At 39.0% G+C, this 17329-nt stretch overlaps 1 protein-coding gene across 1 annotated transcript; it reads right to left on the bottom strand.

The window, feature by feature from the left end:
• Positions 1-6366: 6366 nt before the first annotated feature.
• fgf4 (fibroblast growth factor 4) lies at positions 6367-17329 on the bottom strand. The gene is made up of 3 exons (XM_005802682.2): positions 16986-17329; positions 15746-15849; positions 6367-6655 (listed from the first exon to the last, which is right to left on the bottom strand). The coding sequence occupies exons 1-3, from the start codon at positions 17269-17271 to the stop codon at positions 6479-6481; spliced, it is 567 nt and encodes a 188-aa protein (XP_005802739.1). The 5' UTR covers positions 17272-17329; the 3' UTR covers positions 6367-6478.

Below are 17329 nucleotides of genomic sequence, written 5' to 3'. Positions count from 1 at the left end.
AACTTTAAGTCTGCTGATTTTTAAACAAGCAAGTTGTAGTTGCAAGATAAAATATAAAAACTATGAGTATGAATCTTAAACACTGGCCATCTGCATGTGACACTTACTGCCAGCCACACCTGAGACAATAAGTCTTAATTTGAAATTATCTTCATTGTTTACAAAATTAGTACATTTTGTGCAGCAACTCAAGGACAACTCAGTCCAACATTCTGAGCAAGATACAAGAAACAATCACACAAACTATTAGGAGAAATATGTTTTAATTATCAGCAACCCTTGAGGTATGCGTTAGCCATGTGCACAGCACATGTAAAGGTACATTTAGAGACCTGTATAAAACTACAGGACAACTTATAGAATACAAATAGAAGATACAAAATTACTGTAAGACCACTTGAGATTAAGAATCAGTTTTCATCACTTTCCCTGAATGAAATTTGAAAAGCATACAGTAGGCAACATAACATTATACAGTTCACAGACATGAAGAAACAATGTGAAAAGAAAAATTCAGCCATTTTACTACACTTCACTCCTGATGCATCACCACATTAAAAGGTTCACTTTCAGGGATTCATAAAATTAGAATAAAACGTGTAATTCTTTTCTACTAAGTCACTCTAACTTTTTACGTAAAAAGTTGCTTCCTCATTTCTCTATGGCTATGATTTGGCTAGTTTATTCATTTTAACATTTCTTTCACTACTGTTAAATTCAAAATAAGATTTTATTTTTGACCAGAGACCTTTCAGGTGGAAGACTCAGATGTCTGGATATATGAGTAGAACCTGTTGGTAGGGCAGAAATGATGTGATGTGGCTGAAGTGATTCTGTCACTAGCCACACTCAGTGGAGCCTGTGGCTCTTTTTGCTAAAGGTGGGCTTTGCCATTTGCAGCCTGCAGATTTAGGAGCTGGTCTGCTGTGCTGAGGCTGCAGCTGGATAACCAAATGATCAGGTGGGATAAAGGGCTGGCCCACGGTCACTGGAGTGCATACAGGTAAACATGCTGCATGTCATGCAAAGCAGGGAGACTGCTGAGCAGCGAGCCCAGCTGTGAGCACCAGACACAGCATATGTGTACATATGCTGTTTGTACACAGCATATGTCCTTGAATACTGTGCTGTAGCAGGAGGTGTTTCAGGAGCTGCACACTGTAACTTTAGCACTTGTTTTGAAAGCTGAACTTATGTTTCACAGTTAGCCTGCAGAGTTCAGATCACTCTGGATTTCCACGGCGGGTCGCAGGATTGGCCTTAAGTCACTACAGAAACAGTTTGCATGAGATTTGTTTAAGCTATTTGCACCTGAATAGCTAGCGTGTGCATGCAGCGTGGCTGCCTGCTCTCCTAATTTATTATCACTACTAGCTACTACTAGCAGAGGGGAAAGCACCGTCGTCCCCAACAAGAGCCAGACTGCTACTATTAGCACCATTATTATGGAATGTTGAAATGGAGGTTCCAAATGTCTTTCCCAAAAAAGACACAAAAACAGAGAAAATAAAACACTACCTCACGGCAACTGCTGTTATTAAATATTGACTGAAAACTTTGATCACACAAAGATGAGCAAATCAAGAACCCTAAGCTTTCAGACAACTATTCCAAATCAGCTCTGTTCATTTCAAACTGCCAGCCCTTTTTAGCACCTTCACTTACAAAATATATACAGAAAAACATTGAGTTACAGAGTCTAGCATATAATACGGTTCAACAGCTGTCTGTAAATTTTTCTTGCATGATTATTTTTTCTAAAAGTATATCGCGGGGTAAAGATAGCCGGAACGTGACAAGGCACAACTAGGACAACATCGCCACCAGAGCCGGCGCGGCCTGCAGTAAACCTCTAGGACTCAGAGAGACAGAGACAAATGCTAGAAGGAGGGAGGGTAGACGACGCAAACGTACAGTAATCAGAAGTAGGTCAGGACAGCAGCTTACACTGGAAGTAAAAGCAAAGACTGGGATGAAGTGTTGGTTTAGTAAAATCCAAAGTCTTACAAGCACAGGTGGAAATATTTTGTTCCTAAACTGGGCAACTGCTTGCATCTCACAAAGAATATATATTAGTGAATGTTTTCTAACAATGAGGACAGTTACAACAATTACTTGAAGATGTCTTATAGATCAGTCCTTCAGGTTGGAAATGGGAAAACAGATATCTTGGCTTCCATGTAAATGTCATGTTAGTTAATGTTAATGTGCTTCTTTCCAACTTCTTTATAAAATGGAATAGAATATAATATACTTTACTGATCCCCAAGGGGAAATTGCTTAGGTGTTTAAATATATTAAGTATATTAAATATATTATAACATATTAATATATTGAGTATATTAATAAATCATAACATATACAAATATATATATATATATATATATATATATATATATATATATATATATATATATATATATATATATATATATATATATATATATATATATCAGATTAATCAATCAAACTAAATTAATTGATTATAAGTGGTTGTGTTTCATCAAAAACTCTTTTCTTTCTAAGAATGTCCTAAATGCTTTTCGTTTGTTATGTAAGCATAGCTACAGAAATGAACCCTCTGCTGTTACACCTCAGAGCCACCAGAGGAGCAGTCAGAGTTAAACTGGTGAGCAGGTGTGAAGTGGAGGTCAAATCAGCAGCATGTTTCTGCAGATTTCTGCTGTTTGGAACAGATTTATTGCCACTGACTGTAAATAGTCGGATGTTTGTACTAAACACATTTTGTACATTTTTTTAAACTATAAAATTGAATTCTGCATTCTTTTGGAACAAAGTGCTATTTTTATTAACTACGCAGTAATTTATGTTATAATTTTAGCGTCCCTATCTATCCATCTATAGATATATACAAATATAGATATATGCACACCTCTGACACCTCTATGTTAATGACCACAAAAGCCCACAGTCCTCCATGAAAAACTTGTAATTGACAAAAGTGATAATAAATGGAAATTTACTGAAAACTGCAGGAACATTTATGACAAATTGAGGAGAAGGATAATGACAGCAACTGAGGAGCCCAGAACAACCTCCAAAGAAATCAAAGGTCACCTCCAAGGTCAAGGTACATCAGTGTCAAATCCGTCATTGTTTGAATCAAAGTGGACTTGATATGAGATGACCAAGAAGGAAATCATAGCATAAAAATGAGACTGGAATTTCCCACAATGCATGCTGACAAGCCACAACGTTTCTGAGAGAATGTCCTCAATAAGACGGGAGAAAACTGGAACTGGCTCATCAGCTCTTTGCCAAGAAAAGAACTCTGGGAAACATGGAGGAGGCTGTGTTATGCTCTGGGGCTTCTTTGACTTGAGTCTGTGCAGGTTTGAGGAAATCCCAAGATTATCAAGGCATTCTGGAGAGAAATGTGGTGCCTAGTGTTAGAAAGCTTGCTCATGGGTCTTCCAACAGGATAATGACCCAAAACACACAGCTGCCCAAGATGTTCCAATGTTTCCAGATCCAATGTCCAATGTTTTGCCTAGAGCAAAACATTGGACTATACTGAACTGGCCTTTTATGAGCCCTGATCTAAATCCTGTTGAACATCTGTGGAGCTGAAACATCTGGAGAAGGCTTTCCCTTCAACTGGAGGACATTGGAGCGGTTTGTCCATGAGGAATGGACCAGGATACCTATAGTCAGGTGTAGAAGTCTCACTGATAGTTAAAGAAATGGTTTGATTGCAGTGATATCCCTCAATAGGTTGAGCAACAAAATATTAAGTTTCAGGTACCATCAGTTTTATTCTGGTCTGTTTCATTTGTTGAATTTCATATCAAAAGGAATGTCTGATTTTCACTGGTTAATTTTTAGAACATTTTTATTTACTATTACTTTTGTCAGTTTCAAGTTATTTTGGTAACCACTGTGGGCTTTCCCTTCATTAACAGAGTGCTACCAACAATGCTCTGTGTGTGTGTGCATGGGGGTGTCTATATTTATATGAGAATTAGAGGTGTTAGGATGGAAGAGACAATGTGCCAGCCCACATTATAAGTTCTAAATGAACTTCATATTTATAAATCATTCCTTTCGCATGACAAGCTCTTATGGAAAGTTAAGCACAACAAACCAAGTTTGCACATTTTTCCAGTCGGCAAAGTTGTTCTAATGATACAGAACAACTTTTCCTGTTTGACAGCTGCCTGACAATAATGCATTACTTGAAATAAGAATAGTCTTATCCCAGGTCAAGGCTATTACTTGACTGTTGCATTTCAGCTCTTTGACCTTGCCTATAAACTCCCAAATTTTCCACTTAAATCATGTCAAAGAGGATTCCACTCCCTACTGTTGGACGCAGAGCTCTGACTAAGACTGACAGCAGAAAAGTTCAGAGTTCACCCCTCTGGCAGTGCTATAAACAGACACAGTGGAGGCTGTGGGGTTAACTCTCCCCTCCTCCTCTCTTGTCCATTTCCCTCTTTCTTCTCTGTCCCTCTCTCTCAGTAACATGATACTATTTCAATTAGGCTCCAGAGCCACACATGCTCCTTTTCGCCCAACTTGAGCCTGGTACTGGTGCTATGCTGGATAGAAAACTTTTCCACTTTCAGAGCTTTAACGCTATTCCCCTCTCAGAGAGAGTCATGTCATTACATCACAGTAAAAAGTTGCTGCAGCTCCTGATTTATGATATTTCAATCTCCCTCTAATCTTTCTTACAAGAAACTTATGAAACATACTGTATGTAGCTTTAATTAAAAAAATGAGTTTTTTATATATTTGTCAAAACTGTCACCATGTCGTGACAGTTAATATGAGAAATATGAAATATGAGAAAAATCAAACTGCTCTGCTTCTCCCTGTGATCCTACGGTCATCTGCAGAAACACAATGATAGGTCAGAAACAACCAATCACAGCTGGAGGAGGAGCTTAGTGCTGTCAATAAATCTTGTGTGCTCACTGCTCACACCCTCCCCTTTGCTTTCTGCTACACTACAGCTGGTTCACCACAACGGAGCCTGTCATGAATTCTCAGGCTAGTTAGCATGGCCACCAAACACAGCAGCCTAACAGATTTCCTTTAATGGAAAGTTGTTTTTCTGCCAACTTAAGCAGAAAGTTGGCAGAAAAATGCTGCTTATGGACTTACATCCATAAGCAGCATGGACAGCATTGACAGCAATAAGACCCTCTTCCAGGCTCTGAGTGGTGCAGCTCTAATTTTTACAAGATTCAAAGGCCTGGTATATTTGATGCTTCCATATCATATCTAGTCAGAGGCTCTGCTGACAGCAGGGCCCAAATAAACAGTAAGCTTCTGTAAAATTACTGCAGCAAAGATTAAAAACAAATATGGTGCATTGATACTAAGAGATGTCTGCATGGGACAGTAGAGTTTTTAAAACGAGAAAAATAATGTTGATTATTTGGTTAGCATTATTGAGCTTATATGAGCTTATCTAATTCAGTTATAGTCAGTAATAGTGCAGGTGCTATATTATAATAAAACTCTCAAAAAGAGGAATTGCTGTAGGTATGTGTCACCAGGATGGGGTCGTCTTTCTGATGCTATCAGGCTATAGAAAAGAGAATTAATGGTAAATAAGAGGACATGCTGTCTCTGATGCTGCCACATGAATCCATCTAAAATCTAAGTTTAAGGAAATGTCTCCAGAACACCTCCAGGTCCTCCTCAGGTGAAATGGAGAAGCATAAGGTTTGAAGTGTTGGGCAATAAACACCACATTCTCACACAAAGACACACATCTTATTTCTGTTCTGAGAAGATTCTGATTCAAACCAAACCCAATTGAACAATGTCATCCATATAAACCCGCTGAGATATCAGGTAATCAGGTTCACTGTTCTATTTCCCCAAACAGAAATGGGCCTTTTCCCAAATTCTACATGGAGCAAAAAAAAAGGAAATTAACAGAACTTCTTTAACTGAAACCTTTACATCAAGACTGAGAGAACGAGAGATGACTTCCTTAAATTGTGACTGTGTAGTAATTATTTGTATGGCATTGTGTAATTAATGCCATACATTTGTTACTCTGCTGCCTCTTGACCAGAACTTCCTTGAAAAAGAGGTTTTTAATCTCAATGAGACTTTTCTAGTTAAATAAAGGTAAAATAAAAGAAAAAAGAAAAAAAAGGTAATTTTTCCATCTGTGCAAAGAATACATCAAAAGACAGGGTTTCATTCAGTAGCAGCAAATGTCTGATAAATAAGAAATGAAAACATAAATAAAATGTCTAGAATATTGACTGTCCCTCAGTGAAAAGAAATCCACTCCTATAAAAATACAAAACAGATGTTAAACATAAATAAAAAACTGAATATGTACAAAGTAAAATATCAAATATGATACACTTACAAAAGTTTTGGAGTGAAAGTGCATCACAGCTTGGAGAAAACCCCCCTACCCTCTGGCTCTCTCCTGATTGGCTCCCTCCTTCTTCCCATATTGTCTTGAAGTAGATTTATCAGCTCACTAGATTCTTGGCAAGAAATGTGTCACTGTCATCGCTGGTGACACTCTGTTTCCTCTTTTTGTTTTGCCATTCTTACTCAAGCCCATGAACATCCTTGGGTAGGCGGCCGATTCATAAGCATTGTAGTTGTTGGCGAGGAGCTTCTCTCTGAACTTGCACTCGTTGCTGTAGTGTAACTGCAAGAGAAAAGAGATTCTTTTGAAAACGTTAATTGTTTAAAGACAGAAATAAAACAATGATGTCAGGAAATTTTTGTAGGGGAATTTCAAATCTGCATTGTTCACTGTGATTTCTATCAAACAATTGTGTTATTTTTGACTGCAGGGTTATTATTGTGCATTCAGCTTCATTTTACACAAAAAATCCGATTGTGAAATGATGAATGGTGTAAGTGAAACAGAACACTGGACTCTGAGTGTGCTGTGCTTTTGTCCCCAGTTTGAGGAACAATAGCTTCTTGACCTGCATTCACCATCATGCAACTAAATTTAGGTATTAATTTATATTTAGCTGTTATCTTTAATAACTAAACTCTAACAGTACCAAACCTTTCAGTATTATGAAACTGGACAAAGACGACGAGATCCTCGAATTAATCTGTGGTGTTGTCTTTGACTAGCTTGTGACATTCAGCAGGTGTAAACTCTTAAAAAGCTGGAGCGGGTGTTTGTCTGGAGCTCCTGGTTTTGTCTAAATGTTCACTTAAAGGCAGATGATGTAAAATAACAATGGTATCACACATGACAATCCCAAACTTTAACATATTTATTGGGATCTTATGTGAAAGATCATCACAGGACAAGACATACTTGTGAGGTGAAGGAATGTCTCAGTTAAGAATGAAAAACAAGCATCAATATGAATCAAGTCTGCAGAGTCTTTGACCCAAAATAATCTGAAATGAGACATTTACATGAGGAAAGATCTAGTTTCTTCTGTTTAAGACCCGCAAATGTCAAATTCTGCTCCCAAGACCTTGGTTTATATATCAGTGCAGAAGAATTCATTTTTCTTTAACATTTTAGTTAGCATGTCAGGATACACTGTATTTTAATATGAATCTAGAGTTCCCCATATTTGACTTAGAATGAAAAAGATCATTTTCAGCAAATTTGACAAAAACCTAAAAATTGTGGTGATTATTTGTTTTCGTTCTCCAAAGTCAACACTTTACATCACATTTCATTGAAATTCCAGCGGCAGGTTTTTGGGATATGTTTCGAGCTGCGGACATCTTAAGACTGAAACAACTGTCTATTTCTCTAAACAGAATAAAGTTCAATTAGGAATTAATGAAAGACAGGCTTTGTCTTGAGTGTTTCCAGTAACATGCATTATTAGTATTCAGCCTCATATAGAGTTTTGAATGTTTCATTTTGATCTCATTGTGGCCTCATACACTTCACCGGATGCTTTTGCATGCAGCGACATGTGAAAAAGTTCCAAGGACATGAATATCTGATATGAATATGTGATTCCTTAGTTTTTGAACAGTGGAACAGATATATAGAAACTGTAGTGTACTTGTGAAGAATGTACTGCTGGTACAACCTGTTTTAGTGCCTTTGCTGCTGTGAAGCAGTGATATTTTCTCCTTAAGAATGCCAAATGTTTAGCAGGCGGACCTATGGAGGTATTTTTGGTGCAAAGGTATTTGTGCCTTGTAACTTTGAAGTTGAAGTCAGAGATGAAAAACCTATAGGAGTTTGTAATCATCTTCAAATTCTTAAGAACCAGTATACACATTTTATTCTTTGAGTCGCACTTTAAAAAAAATCTTACAGCTTACAGTTTTCCCCCAAATGATCTAAAACAAATGGTTGCAAACAGATCCACATACCTGTGTCTTGATTATTTCTTTATCAAACATAACCAAACCTACTGTTACACCTTCATGAATTCTTCAGTACAGATACACACATTCCTTTCTAGAAGTCACAAAATATAAAAGTCCTGCTCGAACATTTTCTCAGTCCAGTACATTTGGAACTAAACTAATTCAAACACATGTATTAGCATCTTCACACAGGCACATTTTTTAATTACAATTTGAAGTGAATGCAACTACACAAAACTGCTGTTGCGAATCACAATCCTGCTTTACAAACCACACTGCCTTTCTTTGCAAGCTTCAGTTTTGTACTGTGTATCTTGCCGAAAGTGAAGCAAAGTAATATGCTGGGTAGTAATATGAGTGTCCTCTGCATTACGGGCAGGGAGCACCTGTACTGCAGGGGGCGCTGCTGAACTCGGTAGTAAAACAAACCAGAAATGCCACCATTCTTACACCGTGTTCCAAATTATTATGCAAGTGATATTTTCTCAGATTTTCTTAAATGGTCAATGCAAATGATGGTCAGTATAATTTTCAAGTCATGAACTATTACAGTATAAATCAAATTTGACTGAACAAAGCTCCCATGAGAACAGGATTGTTTTCAAAAATAAAAAACTCAAAATTTGCTGTTCCAAATTATTATCCACAGCAGATTTTCTAAACATTTTATGGATTATAAAGAACTGCAAACGGTCATTCTTAGAATGTGAAGCATTAACTGGTCAGATGTGCTAAAATCAAAAGCTATTTCAATCAAAAACATCTTAACAGACCGAGTTACATGTTAACATAGGACCTTCTTTGATATCACCTGCACAATTCTTGCATCCATTGAACTTGTGAGTTTGTGGAAAGTTTCTGCTTGAATTTCTTTGCAGGATGTCAGAAAACCTTCCCAGAGCTGCTGTTTTGATATGAACTGCATTCCACCCTCAGATCTTCTGCTTGAGGAAACTCCAAAGGTTCTCAATAGGGTTGAGGTCAGAGGAGGATGGTGACCACACCATGAGTTTCTCCCCTTTTATGCCCATAGCAGCCAATGACACAGTGGTATTCCTTGCAGCATTCATTGTCATGCATGAAGATGATTTTGCTACAGAAGGTGCGGCTCTTCTTGTTGAACCATGAAAGAAAGTGATCAGTCAGAAAGTCCATATACTTTGCTGAGGTCATTTTCACACCTTCAGGGACTCTGAAGGGGTCAACCAGCTGTCTCTCTCTCTCTCTCTCTCTCTCTCTCTCTCTCTCTCCCCATGATTTCGGCCCAGAAAATGACTCCACCACCTCCTTGCTGACGTCACAGTCGTGTTGGGACGTGGTGGTCATCCACCACTAATCCACTACTGCGTCCATCTGGACCATCCAGGGTTGCACAGCAGTCATCAGTGAACAAGTCTGTTTGAAAATGAATCTTCATGTACGGCTGGGCCCACTGCGACCGTTTCTGCTTGTGAGCTCTGGTTAGGGGCCCAATAGTAGGTTCATGCACCGCAAGCCTCTTGAGGATCCTCCACCTTGAGGTTCCAGCAGCTTCAAATAACTGTTTGCTGCTTTGTAAGGGCATTTTAACAGCTGCTCTCTTAATCCAATGAATTTGTCTAACAGAAACCTTCCTCATTTTGTCTTTATCTGTACAAACTCATCTTTGTTCTGAATCAGCCACAAATCTCTTCACAGTACGATAACGCTTCGCTTCAGTTTTCGTTAAATATTTAATGTTTTCATATCTTGTCATACGGCACTACACTATCTGATGATTTTCATCTAGCAGAGAAATCCTTTCTCTTTCCCATATTGCTTGAAACCTGTGGCCTGTTTAATAATCTGGAACATCCTTCTTAAGTAGATTTCCTTTAATTGAGGTCACCAGACAAACTAATCAACCGACAAAGCTCTCTGAAATGAATTATAGTGATTCAAAGAGCCCTGACACACAATACCATCTATAAATTTAATAGCACAACAAAAAATGTAATCTTTGACACTTAAATCCAATTTGCATAATAATTTGGAACACGGTGTAGAACCGTGGGCCTGAATATTGTTGTTGAGAACTTTGGACATGCAGGACATACTAAATCACCAAAACAGTCTACTAACCCCTAAAGATGTGTAAATTAAAACCACCTGTGCTAAATTTGCTTTATAGTTTAGTTTATTTATACAGAATGTAGAGGCCTCTGGGAACTGAATAAATGGGGAAAAACAAAGCTAAAGTTTGCTTCACACTCAAGAAATGATTAAAGAAACATTCCACTTGGGTTATTTACCAAAACATCTGCTGACATTCCATATTTTAATATCTTCATTAATAAAAAAGAAAACTGGAATTTTGACAGAAAAGCTCTTTATTTAGACTGTTTGTAACTAAATTAATGTTGAACCCTTTTGTTACTGCAAATTATGTCCATTTTCTCTGACAACCCCACAGAAATATTGAATAACTGCCTAATACTGACGTTAGAACTTGTTTTGTACAAAAATATTCACTCTACAACCACAAAATCAAGACAAATTCACGCTGTCTATGTATAATTTTGGTCGCAGCATTGTTAACCACCATGATGTTTCTCTTTAATTAAGTGTTGCTTGAGTTTAAGCACATTAGCATAGAAACATCTATACTGTATTGTTTTTTTTTATTTACTAAAGTTTAGTTCACATGACACAATTTAATTTTAGAATTGTAGGCCGATTTTCAAAACCTAAGAGATAAAAAACTCGGGTTTGATCGTACCGTGTGTGTGGTGTCCAGCCACATGACAGGAGCAACACACCACACACGAACCAGTTTCACTCACCAACATTCACATTGGCAGCATCTGCACTTCTAACACGAACATATAAACTTATGACATGTTTGTTATTCTATTTCTACCCGTAGTCATAGAAAAACAATTAATTATGGATTTTAAAAATTCTGATCATTTCCATGTCAATACAAAATAGAAAAGAAAACATCTGAAAGCATGAAATCTGTTATGCCTTTTATGACTTGACTCGTGGTTCAATTCAGCTTTAAAACCTGAAAATAACATTTCTATGCCTAGATGTTTACATACATTTGCTAAGTATTGAGGCAAGTTATCTTCTAAACTGGACGACTTGGGTCGACCCTTCTGGGTTTCCTTCCAGAAGCTTCTCCCAGTAGTTTGCAGGAGTTCTGGTCCATTCCTTCTGACAGAACCGGTGGATCTGGGTTAGGTCTATAGGCCACCTCACTCACACACACAAATTCTCTCTAGGAGTGGGATCTGTGACGGCCAGAGCATTGACTTTGTTATCACATTTTATATCCCATTTTGGCTGCTGAAGGTCACAGTTCATCTGGAGCCCATTTTGACTAAATCTTTAACTTCCAGTTGACGTCTTTAGATGTTGCTACAATATTTTCCACATAATGCTCTTTCCTCATGACATCATATATTTAATAAAGGGGATCAGTTCGTCACACAGCAAAACAACCACAGAGCATGTCCAAATAGTTCCACTTTAGTTTCATCAGATCACAGGACATGTCTATAAATGAACAGGATATGTATCTGTGTCCCAGATTTGCAAACTTCATTCTGTCTTTCTTGTGCTTCATTTGCAGTAATGGCCTCCTGCTCTCTGGCCTTTCAGCCGTGTCGCTGCAGAACATGTTTCTCTGTGAATAACATCTCTGACTCACCGGCTTCAGCAGCATCTTCACAAGGTCTATAACTTCAGTTCTGGGACTGATTCACACATTTCAGACAAGAAGCATCTCCATCCTGAACGTTATGACCGTTGGACTTTCCCATCATGACTAGGACTGAACAGGTGAACTCCACCTGTGAGCAGTTGGATGAACCAGACTGGAGCAGCTCCAGGATTCTCTTCCTGACATCTGGGCTGATTTCTGCTGCTGACCTTCCCATCATGTCCAACCATAAAGCAGAGTGAGCCTCTAATTAACTCAAATGTGTCAGTTAGCCTATCAGAAGTTCCCAAAGCCATGACATCATCATCTGGGCTTTTCCTCACTGTTTAAAGAGACAGGAATCATAATGGATGCAAACTTCTGATTTTAAAGACATTAATAAATCTCTGTTATATTCTGTCTCTCATTACATTTAGCAAGAAGAAATAATTCTAACTGACAAAAGAAGTTTGGTATGATTTAACTTCAGAAAGTGAAAACAGGTGGATACGTCCTTATTTAGAATAGATACACTTCTGATTTCAACTGCTAATGACACACCCAGACTCAACTTGAGGGATAGAAAAACATAAGACTTATTAATTCTGAGTGGAAATTTGTAGGGTTTGATTTAAACAGACTTGGAAACAACATGCAGAATGCTCAGGCTCTGTTTAGATGTTACTGCAGCTTTAGAAGCTTTAAAAACAGCAGCTATTAAACCACTGATAAAATCTAATCTGGACAAGTTACAACTTCAGAGTTACAGGCCAATTTCCAACCTTCCATTCATCAGCAACATTATTGAAAAAGCTGTTTCAACAGTTAAATAGTTTTTTAACAATGACCAAAGACTTTAATGCCTTTCAGTTTGGTTTTTGTGGCATGTTCAATGTGATCCACATCAATACCAGACTGTGGAAGAACCACAGTGTAAATGCAGTGTTTAACACTGTTGACCATGACATATCATTGAAGTGATTGGAGAGCTGGGTCAGACTTTCTCCTACAGTACTTGACTGGTTTGAGTCTCACCTAAGGAACAGGAACATCTTTGTGTCACTAGGTAACAACTGCTAACTCAACAGAGATATGAAGCAATCATATTCAGGATTCCCCAAGGTTCCATCTTGGAGGGGCGTCTTATTCAATATTTGCATGCTCTCACAAGCTCAGATCATTACCAGTAATAAGTTGCCGTGACTACGCTGATGATACACAGCTCTACATCACAATGTCACCAGATAACAATGAACCCATTTGACCTTCTATCACCTGAAGAACATTTTCAGGTGTTCTCCCTAAAACAAGAAAATAAAACACATTACCACAGTTTTAAAGTCCTTACATTGACTCCCTGGAGCTCAGAGGACAGATTTTAAAATATTTTTGTTAGCACCACAATACATTAAAGACCTATTGTTGTATCAACCTTCCAGATCTCTCAGGTCTCCTGGTTCTGGTTCTGGTTCTGCATCCCCAGAACCAGAACCAAACATGGAGAAGATACAGTCAGTATTTATGCTCCACAAATCTGGAACAAACTTCCAGAAAACTGAAACACTGAGTTTGTTGTCTTTCCGTTTAAACATGTAATCTATTTTGTGTAATCTACTTGTATTGCTGCTTAAATTGTGCTATGCAAATAGAATTGCCCCGTCTTGCTTTGCCTTGAAGCAGAACACTCCTTAGATGCTAAGTATCCTCTGACAAAGCTCTACTATGAGTTCAGTGACAAACCAAAAAGTGGGGAACATTTCTACCTGTTTGTCTGTCTGTTTGGTTTTTGTTCCCAGGTTCCTACAGTAGAAACAACAGGAAGGGAAAGATTGCCCCAGAAAACTATCCTGGTTCTTGAAAAGGTTCCAGCAGCAAAAAAACCCACCCACCCTCTGACCAGGATGATGGGAACAGGGTCTAAAAGGCATGCAAATGATTTTGGTTTTTTAATCAGATCAGATATTTCAATGTTAGATTAAAGCTCAAAGATTAAATTAAATAGAGTGAGAGAAAGGGAGAGAGAACAACCTTTAGAATTGGGAAACAGGAATGGTAGGTGGTCGCATGAGTTATAGCTTTTCAAAAGTTTTGGGGACCTTTGAGGCTGCAGCTGAAATCAGAGCTTCAAGAATCACTAGACAGAGATGCATGCAGGATGTGGGCTATAAAACTGTTTCTATTGTGGAGTTAAGTCACTCCTGAACCAGAGAAAACGTGCCAAGAAGTAAATGAGTCCCAAGTTATTCATCCATCCATCCATCCATTTTCTGTTCACCCTTTGTCCCTAATGGGGTCGGGAGGGTTGCTGGTGCCTATCTCCAGCTACGTTCCAGGCGGGAGGCGGGGTACACCCTGGACAGGTCGCCAGTCTGTCGCAGAGCAACACAAAGACATACAGGACAAACAACCATTCACACACACACCCCTAGGGAGAATTTAGATAGACCAATTAACCTAATAGTCATGTTTTTGGACTGTGGGAGGAAGCCGGAGTACCCGGAGAGAACCCACGCATGCACAGGGAGAACATGCAAACTCCATGCAGAAAGAACCCGGCCGGGAATCGAACCCAGGACCTTCTTGCTGCAAGGCAACAGTGCTACCAACTGCGCCACTGTGCAGCCCCTCCAAGTTATTCAATCAAATGAAAATAAATATTCCATTTGTTTTGGATATCAACGCGCATAGAGGAAAAATGCAGAGAACAGAATTCAAGTTTCTGAAGAGTGTGACGTTTCAGTCAGTGATCCCCTGGGGGTCAGGTCATGTGTTCTCGCTGGGGCAACGTTGCCACGGCGATCTATGGGTGATTTCTGAGCACTTCATTCTTCCTTCTGTCAAAAGTTTAATTGAGATTCTGACTTCCTTTTTCATCTTTACTTGGGACCGGCCCACACTGCCTAAGACACAAACACCTGATTTAATTTGCTCATCATCGTGTTAATGTTCCCTCAGAGAATCAGAGTCACACTCTTTAGTGGCTGAGCACACAAACAAGAAACTTCACTTTGGTTTCATTTTTCACAAAAAGTACAGACATAGAGTCTGTACATTAGAGAGACAGCCTGGGCCACTTACATGGGCAACAGATAGTGATCGATGTATGTATGGGTGTGTATACTGTGTGAGAGTTGAGAGAGCAGCTAGGTGAAAAGAGGTGAAAAGGCTGTAGTGTAAAAGAGTTTTAAGTCATGATCATGAACAGAAAAGCACCATATAAGTTAATACTATACAGCTTAAAGTAATCTGAGCCTTCTTGATACCTTAGTAGAAATGCTAAAATACATAACCATATCAAATTTATTGACACCCACCTGCTAGAATAAATGGAGAATGTAACTGTTCACCAGAAAACATTTGCAAGTCTTCCCATTCTACTACAACATGCAACAAAAGTTTTTTGTATGTTCCAACAAACTACCATTGAGATTTTAGGGAAAGAAAACAAAATGATTTTCTTTGAGACATTGAAGTTTAGTTTAACACCAAGGTGTTATTTCTGCTGTTGCTTGTTTGTTATTGACTCTAATATACCCATTTCATTTCCTTAATATGGAACTGCACACATTCTCACCAGCATATCATCAAGATATCATCATATCATCAAGATATCAGTTTAGTGGAAACAACATTATTTGAATTCATGACATCTAAAATATTGGCTAGCCTGCAAACACAGCTGGTTGTTAAAGCAGTAACAAAATATCTGTTACAGAAGACAACAGAACATGTAGGAGAACTGAATACAGATCCATAAACACTCACAGATCCATAAAGTTTTCCTCTTCGGTTCATGGCCACAAAGAGCCCACTGTGAACACCCAGCAGAGTAACCACCCCTCTCTCCACAGGAGAGATCTGCAGCAGACCTTCAGAAACATAAAAAATGCATGTTGAAACCGACCGGCAAGAGGAAAATATGTCTTCTCACAATTCTAGCTTTTTATCTGTCAGCGAACAGAGTCATCACACTCTGTTTTTCAAGTTAAGAAAACATTTGGGCATTATTCAGCTCCACAAGCAGTTCAACAATTTAAAAAAAGCTCATCTGTTCATTTTTTGATAGTAATTTAAAACTATCAAGTGTCTAAATTAAGTTTGGAAACCAATTAAGCAAAATGTCATTTACCAGTTTTTTGTGTTTTTGTTCCGTTTGTTTTATAGACATGAAATTGGTTTGCTTCAGTACAAGAATGTCAAGACTGCCTTGTAAACTAAACCAGAGGAGAGCTGGTGATTCTTTGGAGAAGGTGTATGAACCGTACAGAAACAAATGTGAGGTTTAACATGTAATGTTCTGCTGTGGCCTCACGCTGCATGGAGAAGTTTCTGAGATTTGTATCAGATGCTTTTCTGAGATTTTATGTCTTGGCTTTAAAATGAACAAAGTTGTAAGAATAACCTGACAGCTCCACGCTTGTCTTTTTAACATTTTGGGTCCACAAGTTATAGCAGCAATGAAAAATATCAGTGTTCATTATTTACACAGCGGGTTTCCAGTCCAACAACCCGTAAATATAAAGTGGTGCATAAGTATGGCTGCGCTGGAGCGCGGGGGTTAATCTGTCCTCACAGCCGGGCCTGTCCTAACTTTAGGGTTCTGGCTGGCTGCAGGCCCGGATTACAGCAAGCTCTGGTTACACGTCAGGCGCAAAAGCTTGCGCATATTTGTGCTGATTTGCAGAACCGAAGAGGGACTCCAGATGTTTTGAAGCGCCGTGGATCAACATGAGCAGAGCAACGTCGCCTCTTGGTGATCCAGAGGCCTGGATCAGGTGGAAAGAGCTGAGGTGTTGTTAAGGATTCAAACCTGGGTAAGACGGATGAGTTGCGGTGAGTTAGTTCCTATAGTTTACATTCTAGTATCCCTAAGGCGACTGAAAACATTTTTTCATTTATTTAGTAAAAGCTCATCTTCTCTATGGACTTTGGTTAAAAAGCTACGATACAGGTGTCGGAATGGATCAATTCGGGCCAATGAATAATAATGATAAAAGCCACTTACTGTAACGATTCTCGCTGTGTACTCCTGTTATTCTGCCGTCGGGTAACACTTGTATATGAAAACCAATCCCCACGTTGCAGTAGAGGCGCCGCAACCGTTTAATGCCTAGGAGGTAGTCTCCGTCCCGACTGATCTCCTCCCGCTTTTCCCCCGGGATCCGTGCCAGAGAGCGGGAGTAGAGGGCCTCCCAGCGCTCCGCTGTCCCGTTCAAACCGGCGGCGCATCCCGCGAGGGCCGTAACCAGGTTCAAAACTAGGACGGTCCTCAGGGCCGACAAAGAACCCATGCCAGGTTTGACTCGGAAAGCAGCCTCCAGTGTGCGCTCTCCCAGTGAGGTGACAGTA

The sequence above is a fragment of the Xiphophorus maculatus genome, chromosome 4, assembly GCF_002775205.1.
Source record: "Xiphophorus maculatus strain JP 163 A chromosome 4, X_maculatus-5.0-male, whole genome shotgun sequence".
Lineage (NCBI taxonomy): Eukaryota > Metazoa > Chordata > Actinopteri > Cyprinodontiformes > Poeciliidae > Xiphophorus > Xiphophorus maculatus.
This window is presented reverse-complemented; position numbering and strand designations above follow the sequence as displayed.